The sequence below is a fragment of the Mesocricetus auratus genome, unplaced genomic scaffold (assembly GCF_017639785.1).
Source record: "Mesocricetus auratus isolate SY011 unplaced genomic scaffold, BCM_Maur_2.0 Super-Scaffold_4256, whole genome shotgun sequence".
Lineage (NCBI taxonomy): Eukaryota > Metazoa > Chordata > Mammalia > Rodentia > Cricetidae > Mesocricetus > Mesocricetus auratus.
In genome coordinates, this window is record NW_024429182.1 from 33,102,761 (window position 1) to 33,127,757 (window position 24,997).

The 24,997-nt window shown below is 40.2% G+C and overlaps 1 protein-coding gene across 3 annotated transcripts in view; it reads left to right on the forward strand.

The window, feature by feature from the left end:
* Nucleotides 1-8,081: 8,081 nt before the first annotated feature.
* Pum3 (pumilio RNA binding family member 3) overlaps nucleotides 8,082-24,997 on the forward strand; it is a 31,838-nt gene continuing 14,922 nt past the window's right edge. The window contains exons 1-12 of one of the 3 annotated variants that reach the window (XM_005063722.4): nucleotides 8,082-8,231; nucleotides 11,111-11,202; nucleotides 12,182-12,400; nucleotides 14,583-14,718; nucleotides 15,341-15,416; nucleotides 15,829-15,922; nucleotides 16,147-16,213; nucleotides 17,245-17,419; nucleotides 18,784-18,887; nucleotides 19,697-19,775; nucleotides 21,888-21,986; nucleotides 22,783-22,836. In XM_005063722.4, the coding sequence (XP_005063779.1) occupies nucleotides 11,118-11,202; nucleotides 12,182-12,400; nucleotides 14,583-14,718; nucleotides 15,341-15,416; nucleotides 15,829-15,922; nucleotides 16,147-16,213; nucleotides 17,245-17,419; nucleotides 18,784-18,887; nucleotides 19,697-19,775; nucleotides 21,888-21,986; nucleotides 22,783-22,836 (1,188 nt within the window). In that variant the 5' untranslated portion in view covers nucleotides 8,082-8,231; nucleotides 11,111-11,117. Of the gene's footprint in view, nucleotides 8,232-8,273; nucleotides 8,510-8,530; nucleotides 8,640-11,110; nucleotides 11,203-12,181; nucleotides 12,401-14,582; nucleotides 14,719-15,340; nucleotides 15,417-15,828; nucleotides 15,923-16,146; nucleotides 16,214-17,244; nucleotides 17,420-18,783; nucleotides 18,888-19,696; nucleotides 19,776-21,887; nucleotides 21,987-22,782; nucleotides 22,837-24,997 lie in introns of those variants that run through there. The other 2 variants (XM_013117584.3, XM_013117588.3) reach the window with 2 other exon arrangements.

The window sequence follows — 24,997 nt, forward strand, 5'->3', positions numbered from 1 at the left end:
TAGGAATCTAGATAGGTGGGGCTAGGAGTCCAGGAGGATTCTGGGAAGGAGAAACACAAGAGAGTCAACATGTAACGCCATGGGGGTAGGAAGCCTGGAACTATTCTCCAGTAAGAAACATACTTAGATTAACAATTATGGGGTAACTTAAGTCAGAGCTAGCTAGTAAGAAACAAGCAAGGCCAACAGCTTCAGAATTAATATAGCCTCCTGTGTGTTTATTTGGGACTGATGCAGATCTGGAACCAGGCGGGCGAGAAGGCTCCTCTCAAGGAAAGCTTCTCTTAACAGAAGATGTGTGGGAGACCATGCCTGACACACCTTATTCTTATGGGGGTAAAAGGAGAGAAAATTGTACATAATCATGCTGGATTGAACACGTAAAAGAGAAGAAGCATTTCCCACACAGATTTTGAAGCATGCAGTTCAAATTTAGATTTTTCAACATCTCCTTGTATTTAACTGTCATAGGAGAACCCAGTCAATGAGAAAGACACAGTGTGCCCAAGATATTCTACTTAGAGAAACAAGTGTATAAGACATTTAATTCTTATCTTTGTTAACTGCAATAAAAGCGAAGACCAGGCCATTGTAAGGTTTAATTGGAAAATGAAATCAACAATTTGAAGTTCATTCTTTAAACAAGTGGCTCTTGATTTAGCTGCACATTAGGGAGCTACGAACCAGGGAGCTTCCACAGACTCTCCACCTAGGTTCACTCAAGATCAATTAAATTAGAATTACTGGCATTTCTAACTCTACAGGTGATTCTGGTGTGCTTCCAAGATTGATAGAGATTTCCTTGGATACTAAAGTTATTTTAAGCTTTCAAATGTATTTGTGTAAGACACAAATTAAGTGTCTGCAGCTCCACAGAACACCAAGTGACCTTTAATTTTGTCAGAGAATTTTAAAAAGTGATATTTAAAGAATGATAGCTTGCTAATGTTATATTTGATGGCTAGCTTTCCAGTCCTGGAAGTGGCTGTGAAGCCTAGTTTTAAGCCCCAATATAGAAGAGGATCCTTGCTGTGTCTTTTCCTTCAGGGATGAAAACTGAGCCCTAGTCAGGGGGTGAACTTCACCACTTCTCTTATTCCCCTGGCCCAGGACTCTGGTTGCCTTCTGGTCATCAGAAAGCAGCAGGAATAAGAATAAATCAGGGCTAATTATGCTGTCTATCACCACATAGAAGTTGACATTGACTCATGTAGGCGGGGTTTTTCTATGTCTGGGCAGTCACTCCCAAATAACCACAGAGACTTATTATTAATTATACATGCTTGGCTGATAGCTTAGGCATGTCTCCAGCCAGCTCTTACAACTATATTAACCCATTTCTGTTAGTCTATATGCTGTGCCGATGCTCGTTTACCTCAGCTATTACCTCCACGTTGCTTCTTTCACTTCTGGCTCAGGACTCCTCAGACTCTGCCCATCTTTGTCCCAGCATTCTCTCTGTTCTGAAAATCCTATCTAGCTATTGGCCCATCTTTTTATTAACAATGAGAGAAGCACATCTTCACAGTGTACAGAGGATTATTCCGCAGCTTTCCCCCTTTTGTCTAATTTTAAAAAAGGGTTTTAACTTTAACATAGTAAAACTATACATAACAAAAACAGTTATCAAGTAAGAATTACAGTTACAATATCCAGTCTACTTGTATTCGGCAAATTCAGGGAAAATATTCTATTATTTATTTTTGTGAGTCTAAAGTTTTATACCTAATTTACCTTTTTATCATAGCTTTAACTCCCTCAAAGACCATAGAAGGGTGTAATATTAACTAACTACAGACATCTGACTGACTGGACAATGTCAGTTCTTCTGTAATTTTGGGTCATCTAACTATGACCTACAGGCCTAGTATATCTGACAGAAATTTTTGTGAAGCAGGAATTTTGAAGGATTGTCCCACCTTGTCTAGGCAAGCTTCAGCAGTGACTTTCTTTTGTGTCCTGCTTGTCCAATTTGGACAGCATCCTGTCAGCAGTCAAGGCAAGGGCAGTCTTTTTGTACAATGGCTAATGTTTGTCACAAAGAAAGCAAACTCCATATGGAGATTCTTCAATGCCTGTCATCCTCTTTTGAAGTAAATTGGTGCTTCCAAGAGCAGATATATCTCACTGACATGAAAAGCCTTAGATTATTAAACATATTAAATGCCATGTTCTGTAGGTGTTTGAATTGTCTGAAGACAATATATCTGTTTAATCCTGAAAACATACATGACTACAAGTCTGATTATTATAGATGATTATTAATCTGTATTTCTTAATTATACATTTTATTTTTAAATGTGCTGCATAAACACAACACTCCAAACAAGAGTAGAAACATACATAAAATATAACAAAATTAACTTTAAATTTGAATCAATAAACCAAAATCCATACAAATATGAAATATTATGGGATTAACAGTTGCTTTTTGGATTAAAGTAGATTCAATAATCTAACTTTTTATGTCATCATTTCTATATTATAATCCCCTATTTTCCTTTAGAAATAGATATTTGAATTTAACTATTGTTTAGCTTTTTCCTTAACTCTGACCAATATCAACTTGTAACCAACCCCTATGAACAACGAAACGTTTAAAATCCACTGAATAACCAAAACTCAACTGCACCCCATCTTGTGGGAAAGGGTGTTGTTCTCTAGACTACTTCCTATTGTCTGTAGGTGTTAGTATCTTAGAGGAAACCTTGAGAAAATCAGGATAATTATTGGGTCTTGGCTGGAGTATTTTGTGAGACTGGACCATCTCAGTCAGTACCCTTGAAGCTGTTTTGTATGGAGAATTCTGAGGAGACTGTAACAAAGGCATTTTGATATTCTTGATCACCTGGGCCATCCATTTTTATTGGTGTCTGGTCTCCTTGTTCTGAAAATGCATAAACTTTTAAAGGTAACATAAATTTCTGTATTAATACAAGTATAGACTGTGTATTGTACACAAGTTAGCCAAAGATGATTTTTTGTTTTATTCTTGAGTAGATAAAATATACGTTTCAAGCTGGGTGTTGGTGGCACTCGCCTTTAATCCCAGCACTTGGGAGGAGGAGGCAGACGGATCTCTGTGAGTTAGAGGCCAGCCTGGTCTACAGAGTGAGTGCCAGGATAAGCTCCAAACTACACAGAGCAACCCTGTCTCAAAACACACACACACACACAATTCATATTTTGTAGTTTTTCTAGATTTATTTCTTTATTTCTATAGTCAGGATGTTCCGGGGGGCTTCCCCAATCAAACCTGATCCATATCAAGCTGGAATGAATCCACAGCCTCTCCTTTCATGTGGAAATAAAAGCAAAACCTCTGTTTTTTTTTTTTTTGAGACAGTGTTTCTTTGTATTTGGAGGTTGTCTTGGAACTTGCTCTGTAGACCAGGCTGGCCTCAAACTCATAGAGATCCTCCTGCCTCTGCCTCCTGAGTGCTGGGATTAAAGGCATGTGCCATCAACACCCAGCTGCAAAACCTCTTTTTAAAGTGAAGATAAGCCGGGCGTTGGTGGTGCACGCCTTTAATCCCAGCACTTGGGAGGCAGAGGCAGGTGGATCTCTGTGAGTTCGAGACCAGCCTGGTCTACAGAGTGAGTTCCAGGACAGCCTCCAAAGCCACAGAGAAACCCTGTCTCGAAAAACCAAAATAAAATAAAATAAAATAAAAAATAAAGTGAAGATAGCCCTAAAGTATCTAGCTTGGTTAAATTTAGCAGTCCAGTTCACAGTCCCATGTCTGTCAGAGCTGTCATTTGCTCACCAGCATTCAAAAAAATTTTAATCAACACAACAACACACAGGATCCACACACACTGTATATTTCCCATCCTAGGTGGTTTTTTCTTTTTATTTCACTTTTCCTATCTTTAAAGGCTTCATTATTTTTAAACTGTTTCTTTCTATGACACCTATACCCATTTTCTTTTCTTTCTAAAGCCTATGCCAATGTTAAACACATTGTAACCTGTTTAGAGGTTTTTTTCTGTCTGAATCTGTCTTTGGTGCATATCTCTATCCTTTTCTGACCAATGAGTCTTTAAACTACTAAGCAGTGTGGCTAGGACTTCTGCCTCAGCTTTGGTGGGTGGTTCCACTATGCTCCTTGGTCTGTGAGAGATGAGCTCTAGTTTTGGGGGGTTTGTTGTTGTTGTTGTCTTAGTTTCCTCAGGCCCTATGTGGAAATTTGAGGCCCACATTGGAATGCCATTTGTAGGCAGACTTTTCTGTTCCATCAGTCAGTTTCCAAATAACTACACAGAAACTTAATATTAATTATAAATGCTCAGCCAGTAGCTTAGGCTTGTCTTCAGCCAGCTCTTACAACTTAACCCATTTTTATTTATCTATGTGCTGCCTCGAGGCTCATTTACCTCATCTATGAACTTTCCATGTTGCTTTAGACACCTGGCTCATTCTCTCTGCCCCCCAAATCCTGCTTAACTAACAGTCAATCAGCATCTTATTAGCAATGAGAGCAACACATCTTCACAGTGTACAGAAGGATTATCCCCCAGCAGACTAAAATATTATAGTTCAGTGACCTGTGATAGCTACAATAGTGACTAACGACTAGCCTCATCTAACTAAGGATGAAATTTTATCATATACCTCAAAAACTTCGACAAATACGGAGATCTACATTGAGATTATTAGTTAAAGAATGGATAGTTACTGAGTTAGGAACAAAATCATAGGACATAATTCTTTGTATTATTCTGTAGAAATGAAAAAACACGTTCTTACTCCAAACAAACAAAACTCCTATATTAATCTACATTGACAGCATCACATTGACAGCATCAGAGGGTTGCTTTAAAAGTGCATCACTATTAATTGGGCTTTGATGTGTAACAAGTTTTTATTCTCCTTGGTGAAGAAGCAAATGAATAGTAGGGGGTTAGTGTGTACGTGTAAACAGTACGTGTGTGAGCTCCTTTTGTTCGAGCATTGTTTACTTGTCAGAGCTCTCTAAGTGTCTGGTATCTTCACTACAGTGTCTGCTCAATAGTGCAAGACAGGCTCCTGCAGGCCTGGAATTCTTGTTCCTTACTCTCCTTTATTCAACATTATCAAAGAATTAATGGAAGCTGGCTGTGATGGCTCATGCCTTTAGTTACAGCACTCAGGAGGCAGATCTCTGTGAGTTCTAGGCCAGACTGATCTACAAAGTGAGTTCCTGGACAGCTACTACACTCCCATCTCACACACACACACAAAAAAAAAGACAGAAAGAGAAAACAATAATTACTGGTGTCCACTTAATTAAAGCAGTTCAGAGGCAGCCATATTGAATTTGGAATCCAGCTCTTAGGACCAAAGTTAGTGTATCCCCTTCCTTCATTGAATGAGAAGAGATCACCTTCAAAATTCCTTTCTTTTTTCTAAGTTGGCATACAAAGTAACTGGTTTCACTGTGAAATTTTCACACATAAATGTATATGTGTTTATAGTTTGTTTTTATTGTTTCCCCATGCCACCTCTCCTCCTCTTTCTTGTGGAATAATCTTTTGTACACTGTGAATATGTGCTACTCTGATCGGTTTAATAAAAAGGTGACTGGTCAATAACTAGGCAGGGGCAGAGAGAACACTGGGAAGAAGGTGGAGTCTCAGAGGAGATGCCAGAGATACAGAGCAAGCAACATGAGCTTTACAAAATAAAGGTAACCTACCCACGTAACAGAATGTAGAATGAAAGATACAGGTTAATGTAAGTTATAAGAACTAGTTAGAAACAAGCCTTACCTATCAACCAAACTTTCATATTTAGTAAGTCTCCACGCCATTATTTGAGCTGGCTGGCGGTACAGAAAAATCCACCCACACTTTCTGGTCTCCTTCCTCTCAAATATTACTTCTGTCTGCTTTCATGTCACAAATACCCCACCATTTTCATTTGTTCCCCTCTCCCTTCAAAGCCCTGCACCCCTCAGGCTCCTTTCTAGTCTCATGCCCTGCACACACTTAGAGGGATGCATTTGTCATAACAAAGGCAGACAGGTATTTCTGAAAAGTGTTTGCTCAGCAGTGGGATAGGGACCTGAGACGTAAGTACGACTTCTAGCCTAGAGAACTGCACTATCTTATGTGGTTATGCTCCTCAAGCTGGATGTCTCAAAGGACAAGACACTGAGTGAGTTGGAAGATAAGAAATTCTTAAGGTCAGTATCTCAGTCATCATTGTATTGCTGTGAAGAAAAATCATGACAATGGTAACTCTTATAAAGCAAAGCATTTAATTGGGGCTTGCTTACAAAATTTGGAGGTGGAAATTTGGAGTCAGGCTGAGTGGTGGTGGCACACACCTTTGTTCCCAGCATTCGGGAGGCAGAGGCAGGTGGATCTGTGAGTTTGAGGCCAGCCTGGTCTACATAGCAACACAGAGGAACCCTGTCTCAAAAAACCAAGTTACAGTCACTTGTGATTCAGAATTCAAGCAAGCTGAATGAAAGTGTGTGAGCAGCTGCCTTGGGGGAGAAACTTCTGGGATATTCTAAGTGCCTGTTTCATTGAGGAGACAACTACATCACCCGTCTTAACACGCCTTTAGGTTTACCAAAGTTCAGAATATTTCTGGAAAAGATAGCTTTGTGAGGTGCATTTTACTGTCCAGATGTTTGACAGGTTCATTTGGATTAACTCTGGAGGGTCTAATACATTTTTATAATTTTATCATTTGATCAGTTTAGAATGTATGTCTCCACTCAGTACTAGAGTTATGACTCAGATCCCTGAGTCAGAAAAATCTTCAACTGAACATTTTTTAACTTAAAAAAAAAAGATGAATTAGTCATACTGTACCAGGATATTTATAGCCTTTCCTTGATGGGCGAAAATAATGCCCTGCTACTCCATCTCTTTCATATAGCATTTATGGAGTTTATCTTCATAACCCTCTTGTATAATATGGTATTTTAAATATCGAGAGGCATTCGTGATACATCCTCCTTTTTATGTGTTAATTCTAAGATGGATCAACTCTGGTACTTTCCACTTTCTTAAAATAGGGGTGTTATTAGAGACACAGCAGGCAGGGTCCACAGGGGATTATGGTCTCCAAGCTTGTCTTCGAGCTATCAAACAAAATGACAAGCTTTCTTAAAACAAAGACACAAGGAAGGCAGAGGCAAAGGCCGGAGCCAGGTAACCTTAAGCCAAAGAACGCCTGGAGCACCAAACGCTGCAGATACATGGGAAGTTCATTCATTCCATGGGGCTTCAAAGGGGACCTCGCCTGCCCAGCCCCTGTATTTCAGAACTGTGTCTAGACAATACGGTTCTGATGTCTGGCATGATCATGTTTGTTTGGTTTTCTTTTCTTTTTGGAGACAGGGTTTCTCTGTATTGTTCTGGAACCTGTCCTGGAACTCGCTTCTAAGTATTTTGCTTCTATGAACAAGTACACCAAGTGTGTGCGGAGCCCCAGGAGGCCAGAAGAGGTCGTGAGATCCCCTGGAACTGGATTTTACTACGAGCAGCTAGCTATGTAGGTGCTGGAATCGAGGTCAGGTCCTCTCCAAGAGGAGGAAGTTGAGCCAACTCTGCAGCCCCTACGACTAAGCTTATTACCTAAATTGCTCCCTCGGTGAAGCTTAACTACATATCCTGAAGTGGATAAAAGGGGAAATATATGCTCAAGAATGGGTCAACGTTAAAAACGCTAAACATTTATGGAGAGCTTTTCACATTCACTGACTGCTCAGCTCTTTACATTTGGGATGAGTCCCGAGGGTCTCCCTGAGTCCCAGAGACTCAAAGCTAGAGTGGGGAATACGGGAAACATGGAGGTTGGTAAACAAGATTACAACAGACCGACTCCAGTAGTTTTTATCCTCCAGGCTAGACTGACGAAAGAGACTCAAGTGCATACACCCCAGGAGAGCTAGCCGAACGTTGACCCGGATTGCAGAGTTAACGGGGCCGTCCTCGCGAGACCCTGCGTCTTTCCCAGAATCTGCAGGCTCCAACGTCATTTTCCGGCGCCACTGACTCGTCTTCACCGGACGGATCCCTTCAAGGGCCAAAACCCGCGCAGTCCAGCATAGACGGCGTGGCGAGGGTGGACCAATAGAAACTACGGACCTCGCGTTTCCTCTTAAGCCCCACCCCTTGACCCCAAGCACCGTGGCGGAAGAATACAAGCAGAGGACCTGGGCGGGGCCAAACACGGAAGCGGAAGCGGCGGAAGGTGGCGAAACTCTGTGAGCTTCTGGCCCACGTGTGCGGTGAGTGCTGCGGGGTGGGAGATAGATAGCAGACGGAGAGGGAGATAGATGCAGGCGGTGCGGGACACCTTCCGCTGGCTGCCCTGGAGCGGGGAGACTCTGCGGGGCCGTGGGCGATCGGCCGTCTTCAGAGGCGCCACCAGGGCCGCCTCCCGGGCTGCCTTTGTGGCTCGGAGTTGGGATTGGCGGGAGCCTGGAGAAAGCACGGGTTAAGCCCACTCCGTTACGATGCTTGATGCAGAACTCGAGAAACTAGCTTGGCTTTCCGACCCCGGCCGGTGCGTCACGGTCACCCTGCCTGTCCTGTGGCAAACCTTGGGCATAGGAGCAGTGCAGGGCAGGGAAAACTGCAGAAACGATCCATAAACAGAACTAAAGCATGATGGGAGGCAAGAGTGTTTTAAGCAGGTGTGGAGTTTCTGTATTCTTGCGTATTGGGAAGCATTGTCCTTTGTGTTCCTAAGCATATAAAACGTTGAAAAGTTATTAGAAAAAAAAAGGGAGGTTGCTTGTGACAGGCCTTGATACTCTTAAAGAAAAATGTACTTAATTTGCAAGTTCGGTAAGGAGATTTTTGATGGTTTGTATTGAGTATTGGTAACGGAGATAAAGGCATTTAAGAGAATTGCAGGGTAGCTTACTGATAGGTTATAGATGACTGACTCAAAAAGAGGTAAATGTCAGGAGCAATGCTCGGGTTTTCTCTCTGAGCAGTAAAGTAGATGATGTGCCATTGGCTACGGTGAGAATGGGCAGGGAGAGAAAGGTGGGCTTTCATTGGGGGTAGTTTGCAGTGGGAATACAGAGAATTACATTTCAGAGATTAAGCCTAAGGTGCCAGTTATGCATAATCAAAAAGTTTCCAGTACACGGCTAGGAAGTAAAACCTAATTTGCTTATCTTTGCCTTTGGGTTAGTCATAAATTAATTTGATAGTGAAGATACTTGGCAAATACTGCTTTAAGTGATCAAGGCTAACTTCAGGAGTAAATCATGTTGCCACGTTGCTTTGGTGCTGGGAGAACAGTACTTCTTTGCTAGCTTGAGCGCCCAAGCATAACAGTCTAATGATGAAAATCTTGGTCGCAAAGGGGACCTAATCTGAAAAATACAGAGAAAACATGATGGCTAAATTAACTGTGTCTTGGAATAGGAAAAGGATATGAATGGGGAATTGATATACAAATAAATCCTATTATACTAGTGTTAATTTCTTAGTTTTATTACAGTATCTATGTTAGCAATAGAGGAAGGTGGGTAAATGATCTATAGGCTCCTATGATTTTAACTTTTGTAAGACTCATTGTTTTAAAATAAATGCAGACTTAATATGTAAAGAAAGGTATGGTAATATGTAAAGAAAGGTAAAGAAAGGTAACCAGTGGCACAGTTGGTTAGCTTGTGGTACTTGCATGAAACCTACATGCAGAAACACAAGTGTGTTAAAACAACTATCCAATTAAAATGCCCAGGAGGAAACTGAGTAGTTCCAGTGCTGGAATGATACACATCACTATGTACTTTTTAGGCAGTTTTGGGCATCAAACCCAAGGCATGTTCCAGTGTTCCCTGGAGAAAGTGATTCAGTCAGGTTTGGAAAGTCTTGAATATTTCAGTGTTTGTTTTCCAATGGGTAGTTTATAGTAACAAATTAAGAACTTGGAAAATCTTTCCTTACTTGCTGACTATTGCTATTTAATTTGCTATTTCTCAAATACATTTTTACCTGGAACCCTGCCTTTTTTTTCTTCCCAAGACATTCAAGTGTTCTGAAGAATTAATCATGTTTTGTTTTGAATTTTGAAACAATATCTCACTATGTATTCCAGACTAACCTCCAGTTTATGTTGTTAGAGTGGCCATGAAGCCACAGTGATCCTTCTGCCTCCGTCTCTCAGAGCTAGGATTATAGGTATGTGTTGTCAATACATCCAGCAGGAAATTAAATCATGCCTGGAGGTAGTAGTGCATGTCGTTAATCCCTGCACAATAGGAGGCAAAGGCTGTCAGATCTCTGTGAGTTCAAGGCTAGCCTAGTCTACAGAGATAGTTCCAGCACAGCTAGGACTGTTACACAGAGAAACCCTATCTTTAAAAAAGAAAAAAAAAATCAGGAATGGATATTTCTAATCTGGAAACATTGTCTAGGAATTCCTACAGGTGTGTGTAACCATGTAACTTTTCGAAATGTAGACATGAGCCTGGTGTCATTTGCCCTTGTATCCATATGTGTTCTGCTCCTTCCAAAGCTTGTGGGTTGGTGAGAGGTGTCTGTTACTTTACCTATGCTCAGTGAAGGTCACTGAAACCCACAGGTGACATGTTTTTTAGGCAGATCCCTCTCAATTAAATATTAAATAGTTCAGTGTGACTTGGAGGTCGGCAAGTCATCAGGCTGCCTCTAAAACAGCTGGCCAATAACCTTTGTTTTTGCTTTATTGGGTTTTCTTTCATTAAATTGTAATGTGCTAAATGCATCCTGTAGCTGATTCCTGGCTTTTTAAGGTGGATGCCAAGAATGGGTAACATCGCCATTACTCATCATCAGGCTTTCCCAGGTTAAAAGATGCAGACAGTAGTGTTTATTCTTCATAGTGGTCTGTGTTTGGCCAGTGCTGTTGCTTAAGTGTTGCCTCCAGGTGTGTCACACACTAGCCAGGGTGTGTGCATGTCCTGAGTTCTTGTGTTGGTGTCTTTTGTGCCCTCTGTTTTAATGTCTTAGAGGTAATCGTGGACTTGGTGGGCATGAGAACTGCCAGGCTGTGCCTGGATGCTTTATCCTGTATCTGCACTCAAGGACTGTGTGCTGCACGACTATTTAATGACTCCCGTTGGATAGCAGTTCCGTGAATCTTTATGGTTTTGGCTTTGTTTTCCAGAATTGCTATGATGGAAGTCAAAGAGAAGAAACAATTCACAGGAAAGAGTCCAAAGACAGCACAAGGAAAGAACAGATTTCCTAAAAACAGTGGTAAGAGAGCCTTCTCCACATGTGCTTCCCATGTGCTCATTACTGTGAAGATATGGTGGGGGGGTTGTATCAGGTGCTGAGCCAGGATTACAGTAAACACTGTCACCACTACTGTCCAGAGACAGTAGAAATTGCCAAAATAATTGAGGAATGCTTTATTTGTAAAAGAACATTTGTGTCAGCAGTATTCACATTTGTACACTATGCAATTCATTTTAGTGTTTGATGGGCTGGAGCTGGCTAGTACACTCAGCTTTTGCCTTCTGAATTTCAAATGGTGATGTCTCTATTAGTCCATCAGGTGTCAGTATTGCAGAGTAGACTAATCCAAGCCTATATAGATAACTATGTCCTAAGCAGTCTTATGCTTTCCCTTGTGATCTTAAGGCATAGCTATTGTTGCTGTCATCCTGTCTGTTAGATATATATAAGCTTTTTCACTAAAACTTTTAGCCAAATAATTTTATTATAGGCTTCAAGATTTTTCTTAAAATTAGTCATTTCCAGATATTTTAATTCATGTTTATGATATACTTCTTAGCTTCAGTAACTTCATTTTGTTCTTAAATGCTTATCTTATTGAACCATTGAGGTTTTAATATAAGTATTGATGGTAGCACAAATAAGACAAAGTGGAAAGATACTTAATATCTTATGTCTGCCATTCGCTTAAAACTGCAGAAGTATACCATGCTCTAGCATTAGTGGTTTCTAGGAGGTAAATTATAGTTTATTATTAATTCCTCTACTTTCTGGGGTTTACATAGCTAACCTATACAATTTTATAATCAGAAAGTTTTCTCTTAATTTTGGTTTGATTATTTCGATCCTAATTTATTCAAAAGGATTCACGTATATTTGAGAGTAAGGCTGTCAATTGCACTAAAAGCTTGTAGTTTTCTGCAGCATACAGTTGAGTAGGTACCAGAGAGTTAGGCTCAGAATCAGTGAACTACTGTGTATTCGTTGTTATCACTAGGTTCTAGTTCTTCAAAGACATTCCCAAGGAAAGTTGTCAAGGAAGGCGGCCCTAAAGTCACATCTAAGAACTTTGAGAAAGGTGCCACAAAACCTGGCAAAAAGGGTGTGAAGCAGTTCAAGAACAAGCCACAAGGGGGCAGAGGACCGAAGGACAAATTCCAGAAGCCTAATAAATTCAACAAGAAGAGGAAGTTCCAGCCCGATGATAAAAGCGATGGTAAGCACGGCTCTTAGAGGGGTGACTGGACCTTGGTGCCCAGGTCCTCCGCTGTGTCAGCAACTGCCTGTCTTTTCTTAGACAGGCAGCATTTTGGGGTGGAAGGAAGGGAGCGCAGAAGGGCTTAAGTAAACAACAGCGTGCTTCCTCATCACAACATCTTGCTCTGGCGCTGGAGAGATGGCTCAGCAGTTAAGAGCACTTGTTCTTGTGGAGGACTTGAGTCTGATTCCTAGCACCTCCATGGTGCCTCGCAACCATCCGTAACTCCAGTTCCAGGTGTTCAGTGTCCTCTTCTGCCCTCAGGCACCAAGCACACATGTGCACATACATGCCTGCAAGCCAAGCACTCGTAAAATGAATCTAAAGATAAAATGTTTCTACACTTTCTCATGCTTAGAGATCTTCATTTCTTTAGCCAAGGAATTAGGCAAAATTGTGGGTTTTGCAGGAAACTTAAAACTCCTTTCTGAAAGCCAAACTGAACTTATTTGTTCATTCATTCATCAAATATTTACCTTTTTTCACCTTCTTAAGACATTGTCTCTCTGTGTAGCTCTGGGTGGCCCAGAACTTGCCGTGTAGACCAGGCTGGCCTTGGGTTCACAGATCCACCTGTGTATGTACTATCATGTCCAGCGAACTTTTTTATTCATTGTGTTGGGAGATAGGTACAGGGCCAAACTAATTGTAGAAGCTGACCTTAAAGACACAGTGTGCTCCAGCTAACTTGCCAACTGTGCTGAATTAAGAGATTTGCAGACTCTGCCCTCATGTGGCCTAGGCCAGGCTAATATGATCAGCTCGTTAGATGGTTCACATTCAGTAATAGTCCTGGGTATGTGCTACACACCTGATAGATTTAGTCATTTTATTCCTTCAGGACAAATTGCTCCTTAATGATAATTGTTCCTGGGGCTTCTGTTTGTCTTTGGCATGAACTGCCAGTCTTTTTATTGTGATATCCATAGAATCGCTTCTCACCAGCAGTTGCTCAGTTGTGCAGCGTGGCCCCGATGTTCATTGTCCCTTGTTGGTTTCAAGCAAGCAGCTTCTCCGTACTGAACTACACATTCCATCCTGTCCCACTGTGAGAGTTTTTGGTTTATTTCCCTAACACAGTGTGTATTCTTACATGGCTCCATACCTGCCGGCTGAGATTACTGCCTGGCTCATTGTCTATCTAGCCCTCTGACCTGCTCCTTAATTCTTTAGTTTGCCTAAGGATTGCTTGCCAGAGGGACAGCATGCTTGAGATGAGGGAAGAGGAATTTCATTGTTTCTCAGGATATCTACAAAACCTTTCCCCACTCCAGTTGGGTTTTTTTTCCTTCCTTTCCCCATACCCACCATACTCAGTATTTGCTCCAATAGCTTGTCCCCCGCCCCTTTTTTTTTGTAGCCTGCCCAATAGTTTTAAGAGGGAATGCAGAGAATCCAATAATGTTAAGCATAAATGCTAAGATTATTGCATTTTAAAGATCAAAACAGAGAAGGAAAGGGGCAAGAAGGAGATAATTGCTTCTAGATAATTATATCTAGGTTTTAGTGTGACTTTTTTATTGTTTTGGATTTTGTAGCAAGTGAATTTTATGATCAGAGAGATGTTTAGACATAACTAAATTCCCAAGGATTTTGGGGGAGATACTTATGTGAATAATACTCTAATGAAATACTCATTTCATTTATCTCATTGGTTGGTTTTGTTGTTTAATAATATAATTACATTTCAAAGATATAGGAATAGATAGATACTCGATTTTTATATCATTAATTTGTGGGAGCTTGCTGTGTGTTGTCATGAGTGAACGGCAACTGTAGGTTGTCCCTGGATTTGCATCTTGTTTCTACCATGGGGTGGCCTCAGATGAATGACTTACTGTGTGATACCTAGTATGAAGAGGTTAGTCAAAGTCGTACCCACCTCACACTCTGAGAATTAAATAATGCATGTCAGCTATCAGAACAGTGGTGTCTTACTGCTGATTTTGTTCTATCTTTGATATTTAGATTGAATGGGGAACCTCGTACATTCAAGCGCTTTACCACTGAACTTCACCACCAGCTTATATTTTCCCCTTGTAGCTTCTAGAATGAATATTGGTCCTGGTAATTGCTCTGTGTACTAAAGTTTATTCATATGTAGTATTTGGAAGGTTAAATGCATTGACTCTAATTCTAGAATCAGCAGCCAAGAAACCCAAATGGGATGACTTCAAAAAGAAGAAGAAAGAGCTGAAGCAGAGCCGGCAGCTCAGTGATAAGACCAACTATGACATCGTGGTTCGGGCAAAGCACATTTGGGAGAGCTTGAGAAGGTACTGGCACTTAACAGTGCTGTTATTAGTCTGTCCAAGACAAGGGAAACACAAAGGTTTGCCCTGTAAACAGACAGATGTTCTAAACATCAAAGACAGTATCTGGTTTCTTTGACATGTTTAGTCCCCTGTCACAGCAGCAGTGTGGGTGTACTGAGTGCAGAGATGTGTGAAATCACTAGGATAGTGTCAGATAGCTTTGTGGAAATGATGGTAGTCAAATGTGTGAAATCATTAGGATAGTGTCAGATAGCTTTGTGGAAATGATGGTAGTCAAATGGATTCGATACCTGTCCTGAAGGATTTCTCAGAAAATGAAGGGCAATTTCTTATCAGCTAGGTTTTGAGATGTTTAAGTATTTGCTATCTCAGATTGCTTTATTATTTTTCTTTGCTTCTGAAGTTCTGGCTGTTAAGATTTAGATTGATGCATAAAATTATACCTTGTGAGATGAGTTTCTGCCTCTGGGAAAATTACTTTTGTCTGGCTGCTCCAGAATAATAATTTTAATGTCAGAGGTTTCCTGCCTTCGAAGGAGAAACCACACTGAACTGTCGAACATATATTGCATGCTGTTTTGTTTTCATGTTTAAAATAATTTCAGCTGCCCTTCCCTTGCAGAAAAGATTGTGATAAAGAAAAAAGAGGGAAGCTGATGAGTGATTTACAGAAGCTGATTCAAGGGAAAATTAAAACGGTAAGTAGAATGTGCTCATGCCAGTTTGTTAAAAAAAAATCCAGTTTCTTTGCTCTTAGGCAAATGTGTTCTTTCTGTGTGATTATGGTTATTGATGTAGCAACATTTCAGGATTGGTGTGTCCCACGTTAACTTACTAAAGCACAGTTCATGTTACCCTTGTGGGTGTGGTCTTAGTTAGGACTGGAATTGGAAAGGTGGTAGACTTTTCTGTCTCTAGCATCTACTTCAGCTGTGAGTTATGATGGGAAGCCAAGCCAAACAATAGCGCACCACGTAATTAACATATCTCTGTCTCAAACAGGCTGGTGCAGCTTAAGCTGAAAAAAGTATAAATTGTAATGGTGTAAATAGTAGAAACATGATGGTTCAGACATTCTGAGTCCAGAAAGTTCCAACTGTTTTCCTACAGATTGCTTTTGCACATGACTCAACACGCGTGATCCAGTGCTTCATTCAGTATGGGAATGAAGAGCAGAGGAAGCAAGCTTTTGAAGAACTACAAGGTATTGTTGATATGTAGCATTTTTATGGCATGTGATTAAAGCCACTTGTTTTCTCTTGGAATGCCGAAGAATATCCTACGGAGTAGTCCCATGTTTTCTGCAACAGTTTTCATTGCTAGGTTTCTTTGCCCTGTTCCAGAATCATGCATGTGTTTCTTTTCTTTGTTTCTGGAGAACTGAAGTGAGGAGACCAGGTCATGTTTTGGTTTGTTTTTCCCTACCAGGTGACTTGGTTGAACTAAGTAAAGCCAAATATTCCAGGAATATTGTCAAGAAATTTCTCATGTATGGGTAAGTTGTTATAAAGCGTATTTTTTGCTTGGCTTTTGGTTTTGTGGATTCGTCTTTGCCCAAATGTTACTTTAAGATCTCTGATCTTAGTAATTGCCTCCAAACACTTGTGATTTTCCTAGGGTGCAACACCTTAAAATAATTGAAATTGACTAAATAATAGTGCTGCTTTCTCTATTGTTAAGGACCTACTTTTATATATTTAAGATAAAGAACAAAGAATTGGAATAATTAACCTCACTCACTTGTATTTAGAGGGTAGAAAGTTGAGAGGGGCAGAAGAACAGACACTGAGGTAGGTTATTGTGTTAGCACGTGTCAGGGTAGGATGGTTTTCTCGATGACATGCTGTTGGGTCTTATCTAGACCGGCCTTTCAGGTGTGAGAATGTATCAGAATATGATAGCAGCAAGAGATGTGTGACATGCAATTGATAACATTTTTCCTAATTATTTCTGGCAGTTATTAGCTGCTCTAATGCTTTAGAATAAATCCTGTTTGTTTTATTTCCATTTGCCTCCTTGACGCTGTCCTTCCCTAGCTTTCCTTGTGTCTAGTTGAAGGAACTGATGGGGGCACTTTCTGTGGGCGCTGCTGGCTGTTCTCATTGCAGTTTAGTTCATCTAATTGTCACAGCAGCTGTTTTTCTATTTTGTGAATGAAGAAGCCGAGGCACAGAGAAGTTGAAGACTCTAGGGGTGGGGCTGTAGCTCAGTGGCAGAGCATTTGCCTTGCTTACATAAGGTCCTAGGTTCAATCCCCAGTACTGCCATAATAAATTAAGAAAGAACCTGCTTGTCTCTTTGAGCTGGTAGGCAGAACTGGGCTTTCTCACTGAGGATTGCAGCATACTTTTTCTTCTACACATTGAAAATGCATGCCGTTTGATTTGCCCACTCACAAGCTTTCCCTTATAGGAGAACTCCCTTCTCTAACACAGATATTGGTGAGTTGGCCTTTGGAAAGTTGTGGGTTTATTGTTACCCAGCCTTCTTCTGTCATTCACTTTCTCTGTATTCTTTTGTCTTTAGAAGTAAACCACAGATCGCAGAGATAATCAGAAGTTTTAAAGGTCACGTGAGGAAGATGCTGCGGCACTCAGAGGCATCGGCCATCGTGGAGTATGCATACAATGACAAAGCCATTTTGGAACAGAGGAACATGCTGACGGAGGAGCTCTATGGGAACACGTTTCAGCTTTACAAGGTGGCCTTTCTGGATGTTCTTTCCCTCTTGTGTTTATTTTTCTGTTTGGTTTTTAAAAGTTTCAGGATCCTTTAGGGGACAACTCATGTCTGTTCTTTTAGATTATGTGTCTGTGCAGTAGGGAGCAAGTGGTCACTCGATGCTTTCTCCTCCAGAATGCTGCCTTCAATCATCTTTGGATCATTCCATTTTTATTGCTTCTAACTGGTGTGTGTGTGGTGCTTCATTGTGTCTTTGCAGTCAGCGAGATCAAAGATGGCAGTAAAGAGCAGAGCGTTGTAACTGCTCCAACATCAGCCTTGGCTGAGGTGCACTGGGCTTCCTCTTGTTGCTTTGGCTCATGTTCTTCCTGGTTTTGCCTTACCTTTGTCTGCATTGGTTCTGGAGAGGAAGGGTTCTAGCGATTTGGCACTAGATGGAATATAGAAGTTGAGTCTGAGGCCAGCCAGTGATGGGATCTATTTCAAACCTTGGGACATGAGTGTACAAGCTTCAGTTCCTGAGTTGAATTGCTGGAGCGTTTCTGCTGTGACACGTAACTTTGGGAATACCCAGCAATTATAAAACTAGCACCAAGGCAAGGATTTGTGATTGGGCACATGCTAGGTGCTTGGTAAGACCTGTAAGACCTGATGGTTGGCAGTTTGGTTGGTGGTCTAACTGGCTCTTGAAGTACAACCAGCCCCCATTTCTGTGGCTTTCACATCTTACAACTCAACCAACCAAAACCATTAAGTGAAGAAAATAAGTGCCAGGTGGTGATGGCATACATCTTTAATCCCCATCACTCAGGAGGCAGAGGAAAGTGGATCACTGAGTTCAATGCCAGCCTGTTCTGCAGAGCAAGTTCCAGGACAGCCAGGGCTACACAGAGAAACCCTGTATTGAAAAACCAAAAGGGAAAAAAAAATGTATGTCTGTACTAGACATGTGTAAATTTTGTTCCTTATTGTTAGACATGTATAAATTTCATTCCTTATTGTTCTGTAAACAATATAGTATATATAATTATTTTTAGAACGTTTATGTTTTGTTATATCATGTAAGTAGCCTTGAGATGGTTTAAAATATACTGAAGGATCGTATGGGTTGTATATAAATACCTTTGTTGTTTTAATGGGACTGTAAAGTGTCACCAGGGTTTTATATCCATGGAAATTGCTAGAGCCAACCGTACACAGGGATGCTCACACACTGGCAGATGTATAGACAGGGACTCAGATCATAAGGAACTATTCTGTGGACATTCGATCTAGAAATGTGAAACATCTCAAATTTACTTTAAACTTGTTTAGTATGGCTGTAGTTCTGGCTTGTTCTGAAGTAATAACATTGGGAGGCGTTTGATTTTTCTTCTGTTTTAGTCGGCAGATCACCCAACTTTGGACAAGGTGCTGGAGGCGCAGCCAGGAAAACTAGAGCTTATTATGGATGAAATGAAGCAGATTCTGACTCCGATGGCCCAGAAGTAAGAAAGGCTTGTTATTTACAGACTGAGAGGACTTGAAGGACCCACATTTTATGGAATCCTTGATGGAAAGGAGTCATTTTCCTCCTGACTGTTAATAATCCATCATAAATAAGAGTATAAAACATTTTGTTTGAAACTGTTCTTGATGCAGTTAGACATGCTCTCAATATTGTATCTTACTGGCTATTTGTTATGGTGGTTTGTAAACATTCTTAAATGATACTTTTTTTTTTTCAAAGTGAAGTGTTATACTGAACCTTTTTATGGTATGTAGCTTTATATAATTGATTGTTTAAACTGTGCCATAGACTTAGAAGTCTGCTTGTTGCCTTCATGGACCAGGCAAGATGAGACACTGCAGCTGACCTTGTTCTGATGAGGTAGAACACGCTGGGACTAGTGCATCATCTTGCTGTAGAGCCTGGAAATGTGTATCCTGCTCTTGGTTGTGATGTCACTAAACCAGTGTTACAGTCTAAAATATTTTAGCATCTTTTTTGGTTTTTCGAGACAGGGTTTCTCTGTGGCTTTGGAGGCTGTCCTGGAACTCGCTTGATAGTCCAGGCTGGTCTCAAACTCACAGAGATTCGCCTGCCTCTGCCTCCCGAGTGCTGGGATTAAAGGCGTGCGCCACCAACGCCCGGCTATTTTAGCATCTTAATCTTGCTGAAAGATACAATTGATCTGTGACAAATTATATTTAGCAAAAACCATTTCACTTGCTTAGATGATTTTAAGACTGACAGGGTTACTTGTCTTTGTGTTGCTGTTTCACTAGATCTGATTCTTTTTCCTTCTGTTTGCAGAGAAGCTGTGATTAAGCACTCCCTGGTTCATAAAGTGTTCTTGGACTTTTTTACCTATGCACCCCCAAAACTTCGATCAGTAAGTTCTTGGTTTCTGTCTTTGAATTGGTGTAAAACCAGTGTGGTAGCACACACTTTTGAGATTTGGTATTTGGGGGCCTGAGACAGGAGGATAACCTTGACTTTGAGGTTAACCTGGGCTCCAAAGTAATCTCTAAGGCAGCCTGGACTGTGGTGTGAGACTGCACTCAGAAACAAAAATAAACTGAAAGTGGAAAGGGAAAGCCATTAGGACTTTGCGAGGCTGCTCTGATATACACAGTTCTTTAGAAATGCCAGGGTTCCTTTCTCCCTTAGGTGAGCACTAAACAGGCACCGATCTGCTAAATCTCTTTAATTCCAGTCCCCCCCCCCACCCAAAGAATAGAGTTGAGTTGTTCCTAGTTTTATTAGTGGCACTAAATTTTTATATTCTAGTTACAATCCAGAGAGTCTCCTCTAGCTAATTTAATCTAGAAGGTAACTTACATTGGAAGATTCCTCAATGTTCCAGTAGTTTAAATAAAACAACAACAAAAACATGCCTGCTTTAAAATGTTAAGGGAGGATACTTAATATGAAACTAAATGACCTGTGAAAGCCTGGCCCTTATATGATGGAAGGCAGAGGACCAGTGAAGGTAATTGCACTGCCCTTTGAGTCAGTGGTGGGAAAACAAATGAGAATTTATGCTTTAGTTCTGGAACTTTGCTTGCCTCATCCACCTGTGACCTGTTGTCCACTGGTTCTCATTTTCTAATCACAAGGGTTGACTGAAGTAACACATCTGATTTCTCTTAACATATATGCCTGTCACACATTCTGGAGAATTTTGAAGCCCTCCAATTAGCATATAGAATAATTTCTCTGCAGCCCCCCAATGTTTTGGCTCAAAGAACAGTACTTGCTCTCTTGGGAAATTTCCCTCTTCCCCGTAGAACTCAGTATTGTCAAGTTTTTGTGTTGAGAGTGTTTGGGGGACAGTAAAAGACCAGGTTCAGTCATAGCAAACGTCTGAAGTGGGCATAAGATGACAAGACCTACGAAGCATAATTGGAGCCTCCAGGTTTTTATTAATTTTTTGAGACTTTCATACATGTATATAATGTAATTTGACTATATTAGTCCTAATTTCCTCCAGATCCATCCTCTCCAATTCCACGCTTTTTTTTAATAACTCATAGAGTTCAGTTTTTGCTCCCCATGTATTTACAGTTGTGGGGCAATCTACTAGCCATACTATTGAAGATTGTCTCCTTCCTCTATAAGCTGTCAGCAACTATCAATGACGCTTCTATTGCTGTGACTTCATGGATGCAGTGGTCTGGTCCAGGCCAGTCCAGAAGACTGTTGTCCCTGTGTTTTGTAGAATCTCTCCACCCACTCTGCCACAATATCCCCTAAGCCTTGGGCGTTGAGGTGGGGGACACTGATTTACATGTCCCGTTTATGGGGGAGCACTTTTGGAGGAATTCTGAAATGTCTCCTGAAATCTAGTCTTGAGATTCACCCCAGGAGAGGGTGGTACCTTAGGGTGAAGTGTAGCCTTTTCTCTTTCCAGACTTTGTATATGTTTCCCCTGATGGAAAATTTTAATTCAGGATCCCTGTAGCTATTGGGTTCCAGAACTCATTTATATCCTAGGTACTCAGACTTTGAAAATAAGAAATTAAATTGTTTTCCCCCCTTCAGTTTTTACAAAAAGGTTATCTGTGAGTAAAGTCCTGTCCTAAATGTTAGATCAAAGATTTCATTGAGAAGTATTATTTAAGTGTTTTGGTACACCGTTCATATGACTTGTTGAGTGATCCTGTCCTGAAGCAAACTAAAGTACAGATGCTTCCATCAGGATGAGTTTTGGTTGTGTTTTGTTATATACACATATGGGAGAGTGTGTTTTTTTCCCAGCTGTTCTGTTAAACACCCCCTTAGAACTGCTACCCCCAGGTGCTATTTCTGTATTCATTGCAGTATATCACAGGTCACCTGTGCATACTTTAAAATAGATATAAGGGAAATTATGTTGTTTATCGGAAATGTTTATTGCTATGAGCTGCATTTGCTGCTTTTTTGGAAAATGTGTCTAGAAAGAGACTGACTGTAGAATTAAAGCCTACAGTCAGTGTTCTCTGTCTGCCTTACTCTTCTCTAGGAATTAATTGAAGCCATCCGGGAAGCAGTGGTGTACCTGGCCCACACACACGATGGCGCCAGAGTGGCCATGCACTGCTTGTGGCATGGTACGCCCAAGGTAAGTGTCAGAGCCATGCCTTACCTGCAGTCTGGACTTGATCCTTAAACTTTGAGTCAGTAGCCTGTAGTCTTACTTTAGTTCCCAGTTGTACAGAAGTGTCATATTCTGGAAGATGTGTCTTAGGGCCTCCTGGGGCTTTGGCATCTTCATTGGGTCTTGTATTCTTTTCTGCTTTAGCAGAGACCCAAAACTTCCCTGAAGATTAGGAAGAGATCCTCCAAGCCCAAGACATGTTTATGCTCAGTTTTGGCTTGTAGCAGTTTGGGCACCTGTCTTCTGTTCTTTACTCTTCAGTTAATGGTCATATTGAAAATGGGAGGAAGGCAGAGATCATTAGTAGTTGAATACACCATACATGCATTCCTGTGTGTATTAAATACTCTGAGGAAAAAGGTGAATATCGATCTAGATCATAGAATTTACGTATTTCATTCATCCTTTAAATGTTAGTTGTCTTTTATCTACCTTTTACTTACTGCAGATTTAACTATTGTACAGACATAATAAACACATCTGTAAGCTAGGTTCTTAAAGTCATAGCAAACATTGGAAGAGGAATGTTGTAAAGGTTTGCCTGTGGCTTAGAATTTCATAGTTCCATATTTGTGCCTAAATGGGTTGACATAAGTTGAAGATTATATAGCTCCTCGTAGGGGTGTTTTCGCTCACACTGCAATGTTTTCCATTCTGCTTTGTAAATTGGTCTTTTCACTAACAAAGAGATAGTGCTGACGAAAATATAATACTACATAAATATTATAAAAGTTCATTGAGGCAGTTTTTTCTTATTAAGGACAGGAAAGTGATCGTGAAAACAATGAAGACCTACGTTGAAAAGGTGGCCAATGTGAGTATAACAAAAGCCTGTTCATAAAAGTGGCTAAGTGAGATGAATTTGTGTCTATTGGAGAAAGTTGAAAACTGCATGAAAGTGTGTAATTTTTCTGGGTTAATTTGCACAAAATAGGGTTCATACTATAGTTCTCTCTGTACATATGAATTTTTTGCATGTATGTGTGTCTTTCTAGAGATCAAAGAAAGGAATTACTATATTCTAGGTGCATGTCCTGTCTGTGCACTATACCCCAAGCCCTATTTAGTTGTGGTGTGTAAAGACTGGTATTTATACCTGTCCCCAGCCTTACTGTTTGAACATAGTAACCCTTACTGCTACCTATCTAAGCCATATGTATCTAGGTAAAAATGTCAGATTGTCGTTGAGAAACATAAGACTGGTTTTTGCTACCACAAAACCTTAATAAATTGAAATTTGTCTGTTTTCTTGGTATAAATTTATAGTGTCATAAGAAAAGTTGAGCTCTTATATATTTTTGCTCCTTGGAATCTGTTGGAGGATTAGCATTAGATGCAAAGGTTTTTTGTTTTTTTAACTGGGCATTGTTTCTATCTGGGGAGGAAGTATATCAGTGAATAAAGTACTTAAGGTTGAGCTCTGGCCTCCACACACATGCGTTACCATCCATACAATAATAAAAGTAATAGAAATTTTTGTGTATTTAAATGTTGAATGACTTTTTCATGTTAACAATACAAAGAAATGCTAAAACTAGGTTATATGTGGTAGTAGATATTTAATTATATAACTATAATTCAATAAATTTATCAATTACTAGTGAATGGGAATTGTTTTATGTTCAACCTTTTCCTGTTTAAAAAAAATCCACTGAGAACAACTAAGTTACTAATTCAGCAAGTGTTGTTCAGACCAAGGTGGGATAGATGCTGTTTGGTATAGGTGGTCTTCTGTGGCTTTGGGAGTGATGGGAGTTAGTATGCAGCCACTCGGTAGCAGCTAACTTTTCTGTGAGGTGAAAGGTGGTGGTCTTTTTCCTGCTTGTGATGTATAAGAGTATTTTACTCACAGTTCACAGTTGAGTAGGTTTTGTGTGATCTTTAGTTGAAATACTTAAAGTAGAATTGAGTAAAAATAGGATGTTAATAAAGTTTTATCTAAACTGTATTAGTAAGTCTAAATAATAAAATTAGACTTCTTAATTTTAGATCTTGATTACATGAGATAATTGGCCAGTTCATTTTTTGGCCTTTTCCTAGTTTGGCATTGTGGTGGTAACAGAACCTAGCAGTCTGACATCCTTTTAATTTAAGAATCATCTCCAAGGAAGGAGGTAAACAACCCAATAGATTTGAACAATTATTTAGAATCTCAGATGTTATTGTTCAGTTTTGAGGCTTTTAAATTTTTATTTTATTATTCCAGTCTTTTACATTTTATTGAGACTTCCTTTCAGGCCTAGCATTAGGTCTGTCTTAGTTAGTGTCTTGAATAGAATTACTTATGGTAGTCTGTAAATGTCAGTTAGATCAAGGTGGTGTGTTAGACGGGTTTTTAGGTCTCGGCTGCTGAGAGAAGCATGTTCAGTGTCTAGATGTGATAAGTTGTGTACCGACTTCTATATTCTTTTTTTTTTTTTCAACATCTATATTCTTGCAGGAATACCTTACAGTTACTTGCATGCCTGACTAGTAGTTTTGATTGTGTGCACCGTCCTTTACCAGTTTTCTCATCTCAGGAGTCACTTTATTTCATTGCGTAGACATCTGCTTGTCGCACTTGTAATGACTTTACAGTGTTCCATTGCATGGCTATACCATGATTCACTTAGCCAGTCCCTTCTGTTGGGTACTTGAATTGTTTCTAGCTTCCTTAGATCGTCAGTACCCCAGTAAACATTTTATGTGTCTGTACATATGTGGAAGCATGTCTAAGATCCACCTCTAAAGCTAAAATTGATAGGTGAAAACATGCATGATTGTGTTAACGTTGCCAATTGCTTTCCAAAGAAACAAACCATTTTACATTCTAATCAATGTAAAGGTGACTGCTTTCCCCCAAAAGTTAAAGTGATTGTAGGCAGTGTCTGTGTGTGTCCTTTTCTACTCTTAAAAGCAGTGATTTTATCTTGTTCTTGGGGGCATTGTATTTTATATAGTTTGCATGCCTTTTTTTTGTTATTGTGTGTGGATTT